This window comes from Nipponia nippon, unplaced genomic scaffold, assembly GCF_047370975.1.
Source record: "Nipponia nippon isolate SJK-2023a ecotype South Korea unplaced genomic scaffold, ASM4737097v1 scaffold_9, whole genome shotgun sequence".
In the NCBI taxonomy this organism is placed as follows: domain Eukaryota; kingdom Metazoa; phylum Chordata; class Aves; order Pelecaniformes; family Threskiornithidae; genus Nipponia; species Nipponia nippon.
Window position 1 is genome coordinate 22,019,029 of NW_028262413.1, and position 18,932 is coordinate 22,037,960.

An 18,932-nucleotide genomic window follows, 5' to 3' on the forward strand; every position below is an offset into this window, starting at 1 on the left:
GCTAGTTTAAGTATTGGTTTTATGATGTTTCAGTCATAACGTATATAGGTTCAGATTACTCTAAGCACTTGTCACAAACTGAAGAGAAAGGGGAAAATGATGACAGTGTAATTGTGTACCACAGCTGCTTGTGCTCCCCATGTGACTAAACAGATGCATATGAAGACCATAAGTAATCATTAATTGCTTTCCTCACTGAGCAGAAGTTTTTTTGGATAACAGACTTGCGTTTCATTGCTTTGTCACAAAGGAATGTTTAATGAGTTATATTTCAGACCACAGTGAACTGAAAAGACTACATACAGAATTTCAAATGACATGAAAACTTGTTACTGATAGCCACTGATGTACTTAAATGGCACTTGGAATATTTTAGCACTTAGAGAACGTGTATGCAGCAAACTTGAAAATAAATTCTCAGCTGGGACCAAAATAAATTTTTTCCAATGATGATACTAATCAATGTGTGAGTATTTGGCCAAATTTGGATATATGGATGTTAATTCATATAGCATAGCAGCTTCAGTAACTTTAGTGAGACATTGAATGTTAGTTGGTGTGAACCTAGCTTCAGGTGTAGCCTAGCACAACACATTTATGGAGTTCTGTTCCTTTTCTTTTTTGTCAGCAAGTGTGCATAGGTTTGTGTAACAATTAGAGGGAGTCGTTAATTTGTATCAAATTGCTCTGAAAGACACAGAACGAGGTAACGTTTTGAGGATTTCTGAAACAGACTTCTGTTTTGGTTTTGTTTTTTCTAAATGCTTGACAACTGGAATTTTGCACCTATCACAAAATCAGTTGTTTATGGCTAGGGTGATATATATATGCTGTTAATAGGTTGTTCATCCATCTACAGCATGTGGGGGGTTTTTTGAAATCTATAGTGAATAAAACCTTGAGGCCTTTTTTCCCCTCCCCTTTTGGCTCGCTTAAAATCTGTTGTTCTCTCTTTTTTGTTCACAGTTGGTCATCAATGCTGCATTGGGATTTGACACATTTGTTGTTATGAGACACGGACTAAAGAAACCAAAACAGCAAGAATCTGGTGATTCATGTTTCAACAATGCCTCTGGTTCTTCTGATCTTTTGGGATCATCACTCTTTTCAAATATCCCTGGCTATAAACTGGGTTGCTACTTCTGCAATGATGTTGTGGCACCAGGGGATGTGAGTAGAACCTTATGCAAATGGTGCTTATATATCTCTTTTGTTGTGATTTGAATTTTTATTTCCTTTAAATGGTGTTTCATAAAGGGATTTGTTTTATGTTGATGTACACGGGATTAAGAAATAGCTCATCTTTTATTCAGAAGATCAAAGAAATTAATTGTACAGAACTAGAGATGTTTTGTGTAGTAGGGCAGCTAGTTGCTTTTGAGTTACTTTTTTCTTTCCTTTAGAATTGTTTATCTTTAGTCCACCAGGGATCGGACATTGGATCAGCAGTGCACGGTCAGTCGACCTGGATTAGCCATGATAGCTGGAGCTCTTGCAGTGGAATTAATGGTTTCTGTTTTACAGCATCCAGAAGGGTGAGTCATTTCTGAGAGGAGGATTGGTCTTCAAAAGGTGTTCTCTGAGAAATAAGATTGGTCTAATATAATCTTTTGGGAGGAGGAAGAGGAAGTACATATTAAGTAGGACAATTTTGTAAGGTGTAGTGTTGCCTGTAAATTAATGTAATGTATAGGTCATATCTACTATATTACTGTAATTTAACACTGTTTAAGAGAGAACAGTGTTAAAGAAGAGATTCATCAAATCTTAAGTTTTTGTCTTGGAAATTGGAAGTTTTCTCTCTTCTTGAGTTTAAAAGTAGAAAAGTACTGAGAATATTTCAAAAGAAGAAAGTATTCCTGTTAGTGGATCTTGGCATTCCTTTGCTCAGGAGAGTGTTTGAGTGTAATGAGGAGCTATCATAACTACTTTTGTCACATGAAGGGCTTCAAGATGCACCAAATATTGCAAAATCTTAATTAAAATTAAGTGGGTTTGATACAGGAATTACTCTGAAATTCTGTAACCTGAAATTTAGGCTTGTTTTCTGTCTTTAAAATTTGTGAAAGAAAAAGCGAGTTAGGGGTTGGACATGAGTATGTTACAAGTCTCTGAGACTGATTCTGAAAAAGGGTTTTTGTATTTCCATGCTGAATCTTAGTTACTATGAAACAGATTTTCCAGATAGGTTCCCTTCCAGATTCTAAACTATAAGCTGTAACAAAATGTCTTGAAGCTTACTGGAAATTTTGACTGTTCAGTATATTGTCTTGTTCTAAATTTCCTTCTTGGATTTTTGGCAGTGGTTATGCTGTGGCCAGCAGTAGTGATGACAGAATGAATGAACCACCTACTTCTCTTGGACTTGTTCCTCATCAGGTAAATAATTTGTGAGGAAATGCTTTTGTTTAAAAGCTGGGAAGTGATATAAGGCAAACATCACAGACTTGGCCTCCTTAACAAAAACATACTCTATGCTGATTCCATTCCCTGAAGGACTGACTCTCTATATTTGTTTAAAAAAAAACAAAAAACAAAACCAAAAAAACTCCATCACACAGGCCAAGGTAATTGTGTTCCTGGCATTGTGTCTGTCCTGCTTGTGGACACACAGTTCCTGCTACCTATGTAGCAGGAATTTATTTGGAGTGGACAGTGTGTGAATAAGGCAACGTCTGACTTTTCCATTCCCATCAGAGGTGATAATACGAGCATCTCAAAGTTACTTTTGTTCACTTTTCAAATCCCTTCTGAGTTTGAAAAACAAAATTAAAATCCAGCCAATTCACAGTTACTAGTTCTCCAAAATATTCATGTATTTCTGGTGCAATACGGCAGTCTTTGTTTTTCTACGCAACCCAAACTCTAGTTACAAATGTGTTAAGGATACCATTTTCCAGCTTGCTAGATAGAGTTGTCTTTATTTGTTATATTGATGCAGGCCTTCAAAAAACTGCCTGCTGATATTAGCCCTATAATCATAGAATCATTTAGGTTGCGTTTATTTGTTTCCAAGTGGTATTTTTAGATTCTATTGATTCCCCCCACCCCCAAGAATGAATCTTGATCTTGATTTAAAAGATAAAACTACTAGCATGTTTTCTTTGCAGCATCCAGGTAAGCATAGAGTCTGGTCTGTATAAAATTAGTCTAATTTTGTTTATAATTTTATGTAGTAACCAGTGTTTACACATGGGTCATTTTAAGCGATGCGGTCCCGCTATGTTCTCCCTGGGTTCTCTCTCTCGGGAGTGTCTCTCCTGTACCCCTGAAGTTTTTCTCCTTGTTACTGTGGTCACTGTCAGCTGCAGGATTGGTAGGGAATATCCAATTCTCAATCGGCTTGTTCAGATACCCTTAGTGTGAGGCTTTTGTGCTCGCTGGCACTCATAATCTGCTCGTCTGGAAGGATCTCAACAGTTTCCAACTTTGGCACTAATTCATAAATTTGTAACTTTTACAATGACTGACAGGTTGTTTACAGTCAGGGTACTTTATTATACCTACGTTACTCCCTTAGCATATACGGTTATCTGTAGTTAATGTGCCAATGCTGTTGTCAGCCGGGCCCAACCTATGCCAATTGCTATAGTATATCTGAGGGAGATTTTTTGGCCTCTCATATCTCAATAGGAAGAAAAAACCAAATCTAAGTCTTGTTCATTTGATGATCCAGGTACTGCCTTCTGATTTCTCTGAATGTTTCCTGTGATCAGATGGGATGATAATATGAAAGAGATTTTACATATGCTAGGTCAGTTTGTTTTTAAAAATAACTTCAGTAATTTTGACGGTTGAGTCCTGTGAGTCTTATACATATACAGTGACTTTGTTGCAAAGTGGTGACTGTGCTGCAGACCTCTGGAAAACAGATCTGTACTTTGAACTTTCTCTTAACATCTAAAAAGGGATAGTAAAGAAGTTATTCTGCCCCCCCCCCCCCCCGCCAAGAACAGCTAGAAATATTACATTATGTAGTAATTTTTTTTTTTTTTTTTTTTTTTTAGAATATTTCCCGGTAAACTTTCTAAAGTTTACTGTGTCTACTGGAAAAATAATGATCTCACAGTTCATGTATTTCCTGATGATGAGAATGTTAACTGTCCAGTCAGTCCTGTCTGATTTGTTTTATACCCCTATATGATTTTATTTGTGTTATTGTTCTGTTTTGGCTATGCTTTGAGATATAATCCATATCAAATATGGATTTTAATCAGAAAACTTTTCATTGAATTATGACTTCTGTCAATCCTGTATCTGTTTTCACATTTACATTCAGTGACTATCATGAATGTCGTCTTATTTTAGACATTCTAACTCAAATATAACTTTAGTAGGTATAAAATGAAAATAGACAATATTTTTCAAATATCGTGACATCTGATCCTTTTACAAACTACTAGTTTGTCTTAACAGTCACCCATCTAATCAACTCAGTAAGTGCAATATTATCTCCGCAGATCTAGAATTAACTGTTACTTTCTGGTGGTTTTTTTTGTGTTGTTCTTTGTTCATTTGGTTAGCCCACTTGTGTGGAAAAAGAAGAGTAGTAATTAATTAATGCAGCAGTCCTCTTTATTAAGAAGGTATTCTTTTGTAGATAATAAAAGTTGCACACTCATAGTCTGTCATAAATGAACTAAATTTTTTTCCAGGAATTGTCTTGGAGTTCCTAGGATAATAGAAATACAAAGCAATGTGATATCAGAAAGACTCAATTTTGTGGTTTTCCTTTCTTTTCCTGGGTGTTGGTTTTGTTTAAAAATGACTATTTTTTTATTCCAACATTATGTATGGCTTGGCGTTTCTGCAAAAATACCTTAGTGTTAATACTGCTGTTGGCTTCCAAGGTCTGTGCCATTTCAACTGCATTAAATATGCAGTGCATATTGGAAGTATTTTCCATAATAGACTTCAATATTAATTTATATTTCAATGCTACTTAAGTTCTGTTCGTAGTGATGTCTCTTCATTGTAGTAGGCCTGTAAAAGCACAGAATAAAAAAGATGATCAATACTCCAAAGAGTTCATAGTCTAAATGATCAAACCCTGCTCCAACGTGTTTTCAATGCTGTCTCTGTTGCTAGAAACAACGGTCTGGAATTTTAAAATTATATACTAGTAGTATCATATTAACAACATAGTTTAGGAATGCATGACAGTTAAGTTTTCAAATTATATGTTATAGACATGAGAAAAAAAGTGTTTAACTGGTTATATACCATGACTTGTTTTTTTTGATTGAACTTTGCAATCAGAAAAGTCAGACTCCAGGTGGTGCTGTGCCTCTATTTATGTTTAAATAGTGTTGCATTTAGATAGTTGTGCCATTATTTGTATATACAAAAACACTAATATATATTGAGTATAAATTTACTACAGGTGTTATGGGGAGTCACTGTGTTAGAACAGTATTACCCTAGTTACAGACATTCTTTATCTTTTTATTGAATGTATGTGTCCAGTTCATGTGGAATTTTGGAAATGTTTTTTGTAATTATAAAATAGTATAGTAATTTTTTTCATCTTCCAGATCCGTGGATTTTTATCAAGATTTGATAACGTTCTTCCAGTCAGCCTGGCATTTGATAAGTGCACAGCCTGTTCAACCAAAGTAAGTCTGAGTTTGTCTGTACCTTATTTATATGTACAAAATGGTCTTGCTCTATGTCAGTCTTGGGGTGCCGAGGCCTGCTCTGTATTTGACATTTTCTCTTACTTCCTTAGGGCTTGGAATCTGTGTTCTCACTTCGGCTAAAGTTCTTTTTTAGCTGTTTTCCAAATTTCTTTGGCATCACCTATTAGCATGCTGTCTCCACATAAACATTATAGTCATAGCTAAAGAAACCAAGCAGAGATTAGGGACAACACATTTCTGAAAAGTTTATCACATAAGTACTGTAAATATCTTTTAGCTTTGTAGGAAGGAATAAAATTGGTATGTTTTTACTTGTTTAAGAAATTATTTCTGATGTCTGTTGAATAAATATTGTCTTTTTCGCTTTTTGAACTTAGTATTGTTACAAATATGTGAAGTAGTCTAAATTTCTGGTTTATGGTACAAAACAAACATATAAAGAACACTTAAGGAAAAAAATTACTTCCGTTACCTTTCTTTATTGAAAAGACTGTTTCATTTTGATGCTAGCGTTGACAGTCCTGAGTCACCTAATGGATTTACAGCTGTTGCTTGGATCTGAGCTGTGTCTTGCCAGAACACTAGGGCAGGCTACTGAAGTGTCTGTGTGAGGCCTCCTCTTCAGTCTTGGATTGTTTTCCTGTACTGTGGCCTTGAAAAGTTTTTTCTGGCAAGTTTTCTATGGCCATATAGTGCAAGTTCAAAAAGTTTTGACTAGGATACCTCAATATGAAGATTCAGAGGTTTTGACTCATCATTTGGCCTGCTTGGGAGTGCCATTAATTTAGTTCATTTTTATGTACCTTGAGACTTAAATTGCAAGTTCTTTCCATTCTTTTCACTGCACTTGTTCTTCTTCTTTCAAACAGCTATCAAAACCTCTTGAGGCCCTATAATTTTTTTGAGGACTTGCACTATTTCTTCTTCTACAGTATTCCTCTTATTTCTCTAGGCTATCTGGGCACATTTGACAAGTGTTGAAGGACTATTAATGTCCATTTTCTTCTCAAAAGTTGAAGCACTAAACTTAAAACTGCTGTTATTTTTAGAAACACTTATCTACACTCTTGAGTAGCTGAAAGCTCAGCAGTAGCTAAAAGTGATTATTTTCTCATCTTTTCCGAAAGTATGGTTTGCAGAAATTATATATATGTTATGTAAAGTAATTTCGTTCAAAAAAACCCCTTATATGTAAGCAAAAAAAAAAAAAAAGGAAAAATTTATGATGGTGGAGCCTGAGAAGTTAAACTCTTAGAATAAGCTATTTTCTCCCCCCCTCTTTTTTTTTTCTTTTTATCTTTAATCCAGGGCGTATTGATATATGAAAACAATAAAAATGTACATTGTGTAGATAAATTAAATGCAGGTATCAATTTTTTGTTAGAAAATCTTTTCCTCTTGGAGGTCATTTTAAGAGAGCCCTGTTTTGCATAACAGAGTTGATGATTTAATAAAAACTGACTTGGATTTTAGCATCTGTGCTATTCCCAGAGAGATCACTTTTCATGTGGTTTGGGTATTAAATTACTTCTGTGCTGAAAAGGTTGCTTCATTGGCACACGTATTTCCTTACAGTAGAAACACAGCATTTGTTTATTTTGCTAACTTTCTGTTTATTAGCATAAGAGTATGTCACCCTGTATTATCTGGAAATCTGATGCTAATACTTTGAAACGACAAATCCAATTACAATTTAATTGTACTCTGTATGCTGTTTTTTTTTTTTTTTTTTAAATGAGGCAATTTAGCATGATTTTATCCTGATCTATGTCAGATTTACGATAGATTCAAACTTTTAGCATAGCAGAGAAGTGGCTTTTCTGATATAATTTAATTTGCTGGTGCCTTATTAATTTTCTTCTTTCATGTGTCCACATTCTCTTTTTTGAGCTCCTGTCATTCTGTAACTCTTAAAATATAAAACTAATGAATTAGGAATTTAAAAAAAAAATCCAGTACATTCTTACGCCACCCAGTACAGCTGGATGACTTGGGAGAAGCTGCTAATGGTCTGCATGTTTAGAGATTAGATTCCATTTCATTTTGACTCACAGTCATGACTTCATTTCTCTGTTTTTGAAGCTGAAGAGCCCAGACGTCCAAGCAGCCAGCTATTCCTTACCCAGAATTGTCCTAAACAGGCTGCATGCCAGAGAAGCTTCCCGCAGGCAATTGTTCAGGAATTTTGGGATGGTCGCAGCAGGAAACTAATCTATTTTTATTCTGGGCCAAATTTTCCTTGTATGATTTCCCCCTCTGTCTTATTCTGTTTATGCACGAGCATGTGCTAGAATGGAAAGTATCCTCTTTCAGAGCTAACGGCACTGCACTGCTAGTTGAGTAGTAGGTCTAAGGAGTAGTGTAAGCTCTTCTGATGCACTTCCTCTTCCATGTCAAACTTGTTCTGTTACTGAGAAGCGACAGTCCAAAATACTTTAGTATAGATATTTATTTGTAATAACTGCTTTACTTACAGAATGAGAATTTTAAGCTTATTACTTACTGTGCTAATTAAGCTATCTGTTTACCCTGTTGGGAGCAAAATGAGAATATTTTCTCATAATATTATGGCGAGAAGCATTACAATCTGGTAGAAAAATAGAGTGGCCCTGATCCTTGCAGGCAACCGGCTAAAGCCTTGAAACATGAATGTTAAAACATGTATCTTTCTTAATCCAAAACTAGCAGTGTTTCTATTTTAATGAGGGTAATGAAAATTTTCCTGTTCCTGCTCCTTCCTCCTCCTTGTGCATCATGGGATAAACCAGGAGACCTCATAGATTTAGACTTTAATGTCAGAAAAGATTACTGCTACTAACCAACTTGGATATACAGATGTCCCCTCTGTTTTTACATATAGCTCACAGATCTTTCCTCCAGAGTTCGGATTTATCGTCCATGTGCTAGAAAGCTATCTTTGTTTTCCTTAAAGGTATTTCTCTCCTTCCCCTACTAAAATTGTTCTGATGTGTAATTATCTCCACTATCAAGTAATAAAAAAAAGTAGCATAAATATCTCTACTAATTTTCAAGTTCCTTCTCAACTTTCTATTCAGTATGCTGGAAAATTGAGTTGCTTAAGTCATAGTTTTTAACCACTGAGTAATTTTCCTGACTTACCTTTAAGTGTTTTTCAATTTCATTGCATATCATGAAGGGGTGGACACCAGGATTAGAGATGGTATTCTAGGCACTATGTTACAATTTCTGTTTTCAGTCAAGATATTTCCCTACCCTTGCAGATGTTTTCCCTTTTTAACATCCCAGGAATACATTAAACACTTTTGCTGTGACATTTACTTAGTGCCTCTGTTGCGTAAGTTATTTATGAGTGTTTCAGTTTTGAAATCTATCATCACATTGACATAACAATGCTTTTATTGGTCTCATCTGCTAACTGCTTTGCATGCATTTTTACTTTAAATGGTTCCGATCAGTTATGACAGTAACCTGCACTATTCAGTAACTTACTGATTTTTTTTCAGTTGAGATAATTTTGATTTTGATTCCGGCAAGACCCTTCATATTTGCTCTAGCTGCATTGAGAATAGACTTTCATATTTCCTTTCTCCCAGAAATAATATATTGTAAGATCGATCAGTGAAATTGCTTTTAATCTTTGTATATTATACATTTCTCAATTCAAGTATTCTGTTGATGTTAAAAAGAGATGGATAAGTTATGGGGAGGAAAAAAACCTCGGTCTTTCCTGTACTAAAAAAAGCTAACTCTTGCATAGCTTGCAGAAATGATGGAGGAAATGGGGAGAAATGTTTGTCCTTCAGAAACAAACACTGCAAAAATTTAAAAGAATGTTTAAAAAGAGTTATTTCTGTAGCTGTGCTGTAACATTAAGTCTATGTAACTGAGTCCATTTATAACTTTCCTTTATTTCCTGAATTTACATATGTTAACATTTGACACTTCTATGTACAGTGCAGTCTGTATTAATATTGGATAGATTTCATTCAGACTTAAAGAATGCATCATTAATACACCTAGGCATATTTTCAGCATACTGAGTTAAATGTAATACTTTTCTTTCTCTTAAAGTGGCATAGAAAATTGCTTTATGATAAGTGACTTAAAGAAATGTGTCACTTTTGGTTTTCCTCTTTGAAAAAATGTCATTTTAACTGGGGGGAGCAGGAGGCAGGATTATCTTGTCCATAACTTTTGACATCTCAGGTAGACTTTATGTCTCTGGATATCAATTTTAAATTCAATGAGAGAATTGAAATAATATGTATTTCCAAAATTAGTCACGGTGAGAATGTTTTTACTGCTGGTTGCCTGAAAGATGTGCATTCTTGAAAATAATGCCTGGTCTTACTATTTCAAAAATACTGAATTTTTATTACAAAGTCAACAAAATATGATGTAGATTATCCCAAGTAAAAGGATACTAACAAAAGGAAGCTGTGATGTGTACTAAGAATGCCACATCACACACTAAGAAATTATGACCATGGTAATGTGGCCATTAGGATGGAATTTTTTTCCCTAGAGGAGGGCAAATGTGATCAAGAACCCCAGAAATCTTAAAAGTAACATTCACTTTAAACATTATCCTATTTTGTGAACAGAGAAAAGGGTGTGGAATCAGCAGTGTATTCAGTTTTGTGCATTGAGGAAGGTGAGGAGGTGTCTGTAGAGACAGGGTGGATGATAGTTGGAAAATGAAACTTAAAAAAACAACACTGAAATCTAATAAAGTGGGAGAGAGATCATTATCTCTGTCCTATATCTGAAAAAAAAAAAAACCATGATGTTAATAAAGTATGTGTAGTTCAGTGGAGAAGTTGTTTTGTTAGTCCTTGCTTAGTCCACCATCATGACGGGAAGCTTCATAGCTAATCCTATGTGAAGGCAGTAGTGCCAAATAAACTGCCTTGCACATAACAGCTCCACAGTAAAGGTGGTAAATGGAAGGAACATGGGGAAAGATAGAACATTTTTATGTTCACACTTAAATCATACCATTTACCAAAATTCAGAAAGCAGGCTGACATTCCCATGTGTTAGCACTGTTATGGCTAGATTGTAAGAGTTAGACATGATGAATGTTTTGCACCAGTTACTCAGAGTCGTGGGATGCAGGTTTATTGATGTTTAATAGATAACATAGGTTGTTGACACCAAACAGCCTCCCAAAGTCAACAGAACAGAGGATTTAAAAGAAAGAAACAAAACTTGATGCTTTATCTTATGGTACTGAAGAGCAGTGAGGTTGTTTAAAAATTCAGTCAGATCAAAGAAGGATAGTTCAAAACTTTAACCAATACTGCTGCTGGCAGTGTTTACTTGTCCTCTTCTCCTCTCCCCCAGACATGATGATGCTAGAAATCTTTAAAGAACAATTGCTCTTAGCCATTCATTTCAACTTTTAACATATCTGTGAAATCGCTTCTTGATCAATTTATTGGTTTATTATGTTTTCTTCAACTAACATAAATGTAGCAAGTATAAAAGAATTCGGGAGACTTTTTTTTTTCTTTTTGACTAGTCTCTCTTATTCCCTGTTGTAGTTTAGTTGGAGTTACAGCAGGGACTAATTTCTTGCTGTTATTACTTACTGTTTCTCTTAAGGAGAAGAAACTAGTGTGCTTCTCCACAACAAACTGGTAAGACATTATTCCATTGTAGCTTATGTTGTTAATGTGTTTAGCTGTATTAAGAATTGACATGGTTTATAAAAAGTTAAAGATGAGTTTGTGTCTGGTGAGACTAAACCACCCACCCAAATATTTTCACATGGGTGAGAATTTGTTTTGCATTCAGGGCTCTGAGGGGAGGATGCATTTTCAAAACTTCTGACTTCAGGATAAGTAAATCTTAGCCTCCCAGAAGCTAGCAGCTGTATGTGCAGTGTCAAAATGTTTGTTTTGAGTGTGGGTGTTTGCAACTGTATTTAAATGTTGAAAACTGGAGGTTTGCGTCTTTCATGTTTTGCTGAGCAAAACTAGTTATTGTTACGCAGCCCCCTGTCCTAAGATAATTGTCTTTATTCTAACCAATCCATTTGTCTTCATCACGTAAGACAACTTCTTCCTGGATGGCAGAAGTAATCGTTAGATATCTTAGGGAGTTTAAATACAACTTGGCATAGAAAATATGTTTAAATAATAAAGTAAAACAATATTCCTCCCCAAATCATTATGGTTTGGGGTCTTGTCTTCATGGCACAAGGTTTACTGCAAAGTGTTTTTAGGAGCCATTCTTCAGTATTGTGTTCTTTGCAATGGAAGTTTTGAACTCTGCTGATGAAATGATTAAGAAGATTTCTCGAGAGGGAGAGAGAAAGAGGAAGGGAGAAAAAAGAACAGAGAACATAACAGCTTTCTGAAACTTGTTTTAGTCCTCTTCTTTTTGCTCCAGAAAATCAGCAATGCTGTTGTTACTACTTCTGGTTTCGGAATAGTAAAGTTACTAGATTAAGAATCCCTTTCTAGTAATAAGTAACACACTTTTGCCCTTCAGAGAAGAAAACAAATGAGTTTTTTATTCCGTGTTTCTTTTATTTGGTGAATTTGTTAAGTGTTTCCTGGTGTTTAAGTGAAATAGCATGTCGATTTATGCTGATGTGCCAGCATACCATGTTTGATAGTAGAATCAAAGCTATGTTGCAGAGAATCCCAGGATTTGGTCCAAGAAGCAGCTGGTGTGACTGACTGGTCTATGTTATTGACTAGTTGACTTGTTTCCAACTTAAATAGCATTAAAAGAATTAAAAATATTTTCCATTAATTGTTCAGTAATCTTCAATGGTTGTAGGATATTATTCTAAGCAGTTGTAAGTGGGAGAGAGAATGGTTTATGAAGTCCATCTTAAATATAAATCTGTATTATCTGAACTGTAAAAAAAAGAAAAACAAAACAGAATTAACTGAAGTCTTTAAGTGAAAATACTGCACTCATATAACACAGTTTCTGCACCACGAATAAAATGAATTTTCCCATTTTTAAGTTTAACTAACTTTAAAATACTGTTTTTAAGGGGACAAAGAAACCTGCCATTGTTAAAAACAATCGATTAATAGTTCTGAGAGGTTGTATTTCTGTTGCATTTAAATTAAATTTTATGGGTCTTAGTTTTTTTGGTTTTGTTTTTTTAGTATTTCTTCTTCCTCCAATTCTATTACATTTTAACTACAATTAGTACAAAGTAAAGGACCATCAGTCAGTAGGAAAGAGATAGCATCACCACAGTTTTCTGGTGTTGACATGTTCAATACCTAACTGTCTAGCATGCCGTTTTTAATTATTTGTTCTAATGGCAACTTAATGCTGTCTTGTCATTTCTCTGTGAAGCTGTTACAGAATTCCTTTTGTGTCAGTAAAAACAAAACTGACCTAAAATACTTTGACTTAAAATGTATACTTGCTGACAGACTCCTATATAAGAATTGCAAAAACAAAGTTGGAGAATACTGAACTGGATAAAGACCAGGAACATACAGTGTGTAGTGATGGTATGGTGATGATGTTCATCCTACCATTGCTGAATGTAGAAACAGTTCAAACCTAATTCTGTAGCTTTCCATCTGGAACTCAAAAGGTCAGTTGTTTATTTTGCTTGATATGAGTAATTTGTAATTGTTCTTTTTACTTTCATAAGGTTTTTACATACTTGCAACCTAATGCCTTCTATTCCTTTAATTATTTTTCAGTTATTCCAAGGATTCAGTGCATATTCATCAAAGAAAATACAGACACAGTATGCTTCATGTCTGCCATTTATGCCTAGATTTTTTTATTTGTAAGCTGAGGAATCGCTTTAAGTATGATTCCTTAATATTAGTGACTATTAAAAAAGTTATTTAATATGTTGACATATTTTGTCTCACGTATTGCACTAAATACTTGTTCGTATCAGTTACGTGCAAAGAGTGCTAACTGTCAATTGTTAGAGTGTATATAAGAAAAACTGAACTAATTTGGAAAATTGGCAGGGTTACATAAAGGTTCAAGTCTAAATCAGATGAATGAAAATTTTCAGGCATGCAGGGTTATGGTCCAGAGCACTCTTTTGCATTAGTAATTTTAATAAGTACTGCAGATTTATACAGTGCAGCACTGTGTGCATTTGACAATTTCAACCATAATTCTACCTCTGCATACTATAAAGTAATGTCAACATGCAGCAGTGAAAGAACGGAAATACATCCATGTTTCTCTCTTCTGTCGGCAAGTCTTATAACAGTTGTCTCATGGAATTGGGTGATGATGTGAGAGTCTGATTATTTTTCCCTAATCTTAGTGCAAATAGGACTTGCTTTATTATAATCATGTATTTAAATTATGCTAAAATGTTAGATTGTAATATTTAAGTGATATACAGTTTACTTGTATTTCAATTATATTTTTAATCCCATGAGATTAAAGGAATGGGTGTTACCTCTTTTCCCAGATAATTTTTTAATACCTTCCTATTTTTAACTATTATAGTTTTCTCTTGTATGCTTTTCTGCATTCTTCTCATTGCAGTCTTTGATAGGAGTCTGTCTGTACTTATTTTCTTTTGTTAAACTTCACAGATCATCAGCCTCATTTTATTGGGCAACTGTTCTTTTGTTTGCAAATGCCCGTGTAGGCATTTTTTTAAAGTTTAAATTAAGTTTAACCTTTATTCAATTTTTCCACATTTTAGAGGGTTGCCTATATCTGTGTCTTTGCAGAAGTACTTCTGTTTTCTTTGAAATTGGAAAAAAGTGAAGGAAATTGAATTTAAAAAGATTGTAAAATAACTCAAACTGATGAAATACAGTAAATATGTGTGGTTTTGGTGAAAATGTTGTTGTTCCTCCAGTGCTGTTTTTCATAGGTATTGTAGCAGATCCAGATAATAAAATCTTCTGCTCTGAAATAGTCTACAAAATACGGATTTTTAAGCTAGAGATCTGGATTTAGGAACTACTGAGCAGCTGTAATTTCTGCTTAAGGTAGTGATAGTTTTGGGTGATTAGTGTCTGACAGATCACGCCTTATTGTTGAACTGCTGATGGCAGGGGAGAGCTAGATGGAATAAATGACTTCATATGCAGTACCCTGTCAGCACTGGCTTTTCGCTTGCTTAAGTCAGCCCATCAAAGATGGACCACTCCAATCTTTGTAGAATCAAATTGTATAGACAGCCAAACTGGTATTCAGCATAAGATAGTTGCTTTTCTGTGAGAAGAATAATTTGTTTAGATGTTTGGGGAAGTGACCTTGCTTCACTCCCAGTGTTAGGGATTGCCTGCAGAAAATGGATGCTGTTCTGGACTGTTTCTTCAAGGCAAAAACAAGAATTATGCTATAGATGCCTGTCCCTATATATGGGTACCAAACAGATTATCCAGCCACAAATCGTCAATAACCTCAGATGTGACTGGGGAAAAAGGGCTTTCTGCAGTTGCTGTACAGTAGACAGTGACTAATGCCAGTATGAACTGGAGCCAAAAATGTTGTAACTGCCGATGAGCTAATCAGCATAAATTTTGGACAGGAAGCAGAATGGGGATAAATACAGTTGTAAATATCCGTCAAGTGTAAAATGCGGAGTGAGCAAGAGATGGCAATTAGGGGACTGAAGGATATACCCATGTATTAAAAGAGGTCAGGACAGATGATCTAATGATATTGTCTACTTGAAAACTCTTTTGTTCCTCTATTCTCAGTCTCTAAAATTGAGATGTTTATTTTCTTTTACTCTCCCTCTCTCTTTATCTCTTTCTTTCTTTCCACTTCTATTTACTAATGCTTTCAGGCAGGGAATGCCTTAAACTTGTACGCTGTCCAGTAGAAAGTCCTTATATTGACTGTAATCTGAAGATGCCACGTTTCAAATAATTTGTGAGAAATATTTGAGAAAGGAAAGAGTTGCTAAAATAAAAATCTCGCCGTTTTATCTGTATTATTAGTCTATCAATTCACATCAGGAAAAATGGTTACTTGTATATAAAACACATCAATGTTATTTCATAAAAGCTCAGAATGCATGCACTTCCCAAGAACTTAATGTAGACAATACCATGCTTAAACTGACATCTCTTAAATTTCTAAGAACTCTAGTTTCCTCCTTTTCATTATTCAAAAGAAGAAAGTGAAAAGTCCTAAGCTAAAAAAATCTTGTTGAGACCTTTCAGGGTTCTACTGCTATTTTTCAGTAAGTTAATACTCCGTTTTCTGTCCATTGCAATTCAAATCAGTGTAGGTAATAACAACAGACAAAACACATTTGTATCAGTACATTCCTACTCTAAATTAAAACAGCAATCTCTTTCTTAAATGAATTTTCAGCTTATTGTACTTGGATTAGTTAAGGTTTTATACTGATTTGCCTTCATTTTTAATACTGATCATGGGAAGGTAAGGAGAAAATTGTGTATGCAGAGGGTGTTTTAATTATTTGGACATGAGCCAAAAATGATGCCATTTTTGCCTTGTGGTTTGTAACTTTACAATATTTTCAGAATAGCCTTCTTCAGAACTTTGTTTTATGATCTTGTTCTTAAAACTTAATCGTGTGTGAACGCACAAGTGTGGGTGACCATTTATACACACATTAAGGTAATACTTGGAGTATTATCAAAAGATCAAGTGTCTTAAGAGTCATTTTTGTGCATTGTCAGACTTTACTGTTCCAATATCGTGAACTGAGTCCCTGGAAAATCATTACGTGATCTTCAGAAAAGTTCAACTTTGTTGCATTCCTTTTCATAGATGGTGTGTTTTACACTCTTCCTGGTTTCAAACATATTGTTTTGGAGGTAGGCTACCCATATAAAAATAATAAATAATAAATAATAAATCTGGTAGCATTGATTTATTATTTTATTTTTCCTGAAAAGTGAACAACACTGTTTCAAGCTCTACAGATGCTAACTACTTAGAAAACAAAAAAGCCAAAACAAATGTAAATAGTGGTAAAAAATTTCTGTCACATAATTTTTAAACGAGGCATAAAATGTGAGCCAATTTTACATCAGTGGCCAGGTTGTTGGGATCAGGAGTTTGCTTTTTATATTTTTACTTTCCCATATATTAACTTCTATGCTATAAAGCAATCCTGGAGCCAGATTATCTTTCTGAATGTCTTTCTACCCAGCAAATGAGACTTCTTTGTGAAGAATGCTATTAAAAAGAATATAACACCAAGGCTGCACATCTGTTTCTCGTTTCAAAACAAGTTCTTTTACTCTTAAGCCTCTATTTTTTTCCTCCTACCATGAGATTCATTTTTTTTCCTTCAGTAAACAGACAAGAATAAAAAGATTGCTAATAAAGTAGGTTACTGTGTATCATTTACACAAAAGGCTTTAGCAATACATTAATTTGTCCCTGTTGTGATAATGTGCATCCACAGAGTCATTTGTTCTATTAAAATGCCATCATGTGAAAAATCAGTTGTTGCTCTGCCTCTGAAAAATGGAGACTGGAACAGAGATTATAGCGTCAACCTGAGAGGAGATTTACATGTGTCAGAAAGGAGTGTGCTTTTAAAATGTGGGTTCTGACAGTATTTGTAACAGACATGAAATACAGAAGGCATACTACTTTCTAATTCTTCTCCTAAGCTCTGAAAAGTGACCTGCAAGTGAGAAAAAGATAAGAGTTCCTTAATAAATCTGTGTTGCTCCAGCTTGCCTTGCTGGGCAGAAGAATTATATCCTTCTGGTTCTTTTTGTTGCTGCTTTGAAGTTTTTTCTGCTTGACAAAATTAATTGCGACATAGTGACATGTCACTGAGTGACTGGATAGTGACACGTTTATTCCCAGAAAAAGTTCGTGAGGGATTTTTTACATCTGTGGTCAGATAGTAACTAATTTGAGAGAAAAAAATAATAAAAATTATGACATCTCTCAAGTGTTTGTCCTCCTGTAAAGCTGTTATTCAGAATGATCACATTGGTACCAAGTATGGTGTTAGCAGCAAAGGGAATTGTTAAGAACTGAAAAAGCAAACTCATGCCAACCATGGGCCTTTAGACTCTGCTGGATGTGATTAAATAGGAGAAAATTTCCTTTCCACACAGCAACAAATTGGCCACTTATTAAATCTGGAAACATTTTTTAGAATTATTTTGTGCCTATTGGATGTCTAGACTGGCTTTATTCCTGATGACCTGAAGAGTATTCCTGTGTGGTCTCCTGGCATAGGAAATTGAGATGCGTTTTATTTTGCCTCACGCTTTTTTCTTTTTGAGGTGTGTTTAGTGGCTACTGAACAAACATATGCCACATTACATTCATCAGAGGACAGCTGTTATTGAATTTGTGTAGTAGAGGTTAGACATAGGCAAGTTAATGGTGTTTATCCCTCTCGTGGTATTTACTGTAAAGTTTTAATCATCTGAATTCAGAAATAAAGTCTCTGAAGGTGACGAAATGTTCTTTCAGTTGCTGCCTGTATTAAAAGTATTTCGTTATAGTACCACCCTTTTCCTTAATGGTACCAGCACTGCTCAGGTAGCAAACTGAGTGATGCTGCCAGGTCATTCTCTGGCTCCCTGATATGTTGTTCTCTGGGCCATGTGGCTGGAACTTCTGTTTTAAAACTGGTTAACAGATCCTTCTATTCAGCAGGCTGTTCCCATTATAAAAATCAAGTGATTATAATCAGCAAGTACACTTCATGATAAAGTTTTTCAGGCTTCTGCGGGTGCTAATACAAGAAAAATATTCTGTATTGTTGTACTTTAGGTTTAGGTTTTTAAGATACTGTGTCTCTGTAGTCGGATTTATTACCCTAATCTAAATTTGCCGTTGTAGTGCCATGGCAAGTCTAGTGACATGATGGAGTTCCTACAGGGGGAAAATAAATTTTTAAATCTTTCCATAACAATAGCAGGTCATATTAATGTGAATCATATAATATTTGGTCATATTAATGTGAATAATTTCTACCCAACTTTTTTAAAAAAAGAAAAAGCTATAGTTCTCTAGATCCCAAAATAATATACCTTCAACTCATGGTTCTGTGATCTTATTTTATTAATATTAATGTTTATTAATATTAATATTTTAAAAGACACTTAATGGGAGACTTCCTAGTCTCTTCCATGCTAATCACAACACAAAGGGCACTTGGATTTAATAAAAATTCTTCCAGGTGATTAATCCAAAAGTAATGCTAGACATTGTGGATGTCAGTGTAGCCATGCAGTCTGCTTTGTGTGAGTACATAAGAATTCATTTACAGCTATGGCAGGGAATATAGAAAGGTTAAGCACATCTCTGAAATAAACCAGGGCAGTTTGTACAGAGCACCCTGGCACACTGAAGTAATGTGCTTACTGAGGAAATAATACC

The 18,932-nt window shown here is 34.8% G+C and overlaps 1 protein-coding gene across 14 annotated transcripts in view; it reads left to right on the top strand.

Annotated features, from left to right (window-relative positions):
- Window positions 1-18,932, top strand: part of ATG7 (autophagy related 7) — a 134,054-nt gene that overhangs the window by 27,686 nt on the left and 87,436 nt on the right. For 13 of the 14 annotated variants that reach the window (XR_015701643.1, XR_015701644.1, XR_015701647.1 and 10 more), the window contains exons 14-17: window positions 967-1,170; window positions 1,420-1,535; window positions 2,304-2,379; window positions 5,535-5,615. Coding sequence is in view for 4 of the 14 variants with exons in the window: in XM_009476706.2 (XP_009474981.1) it covers window positions 967-1,170; window positions 1,420-1,535; window positions 2,304-2,379; window positions 5,535-5,615 (477 nt within the window). In the remaining 10 variants the exon portion in view is untranslated. Of the gene's footprint in view, window positions 1-966; window positions 1,171-1,419; window positions 1,536-2,303; window positions 2,380-5,534; window positions 5,616-13,309; window positions 16,369-18,932 lie in introns of those variants that run through there. The other variant, XM_087745251.1, reaches the window with a different exon arrangement.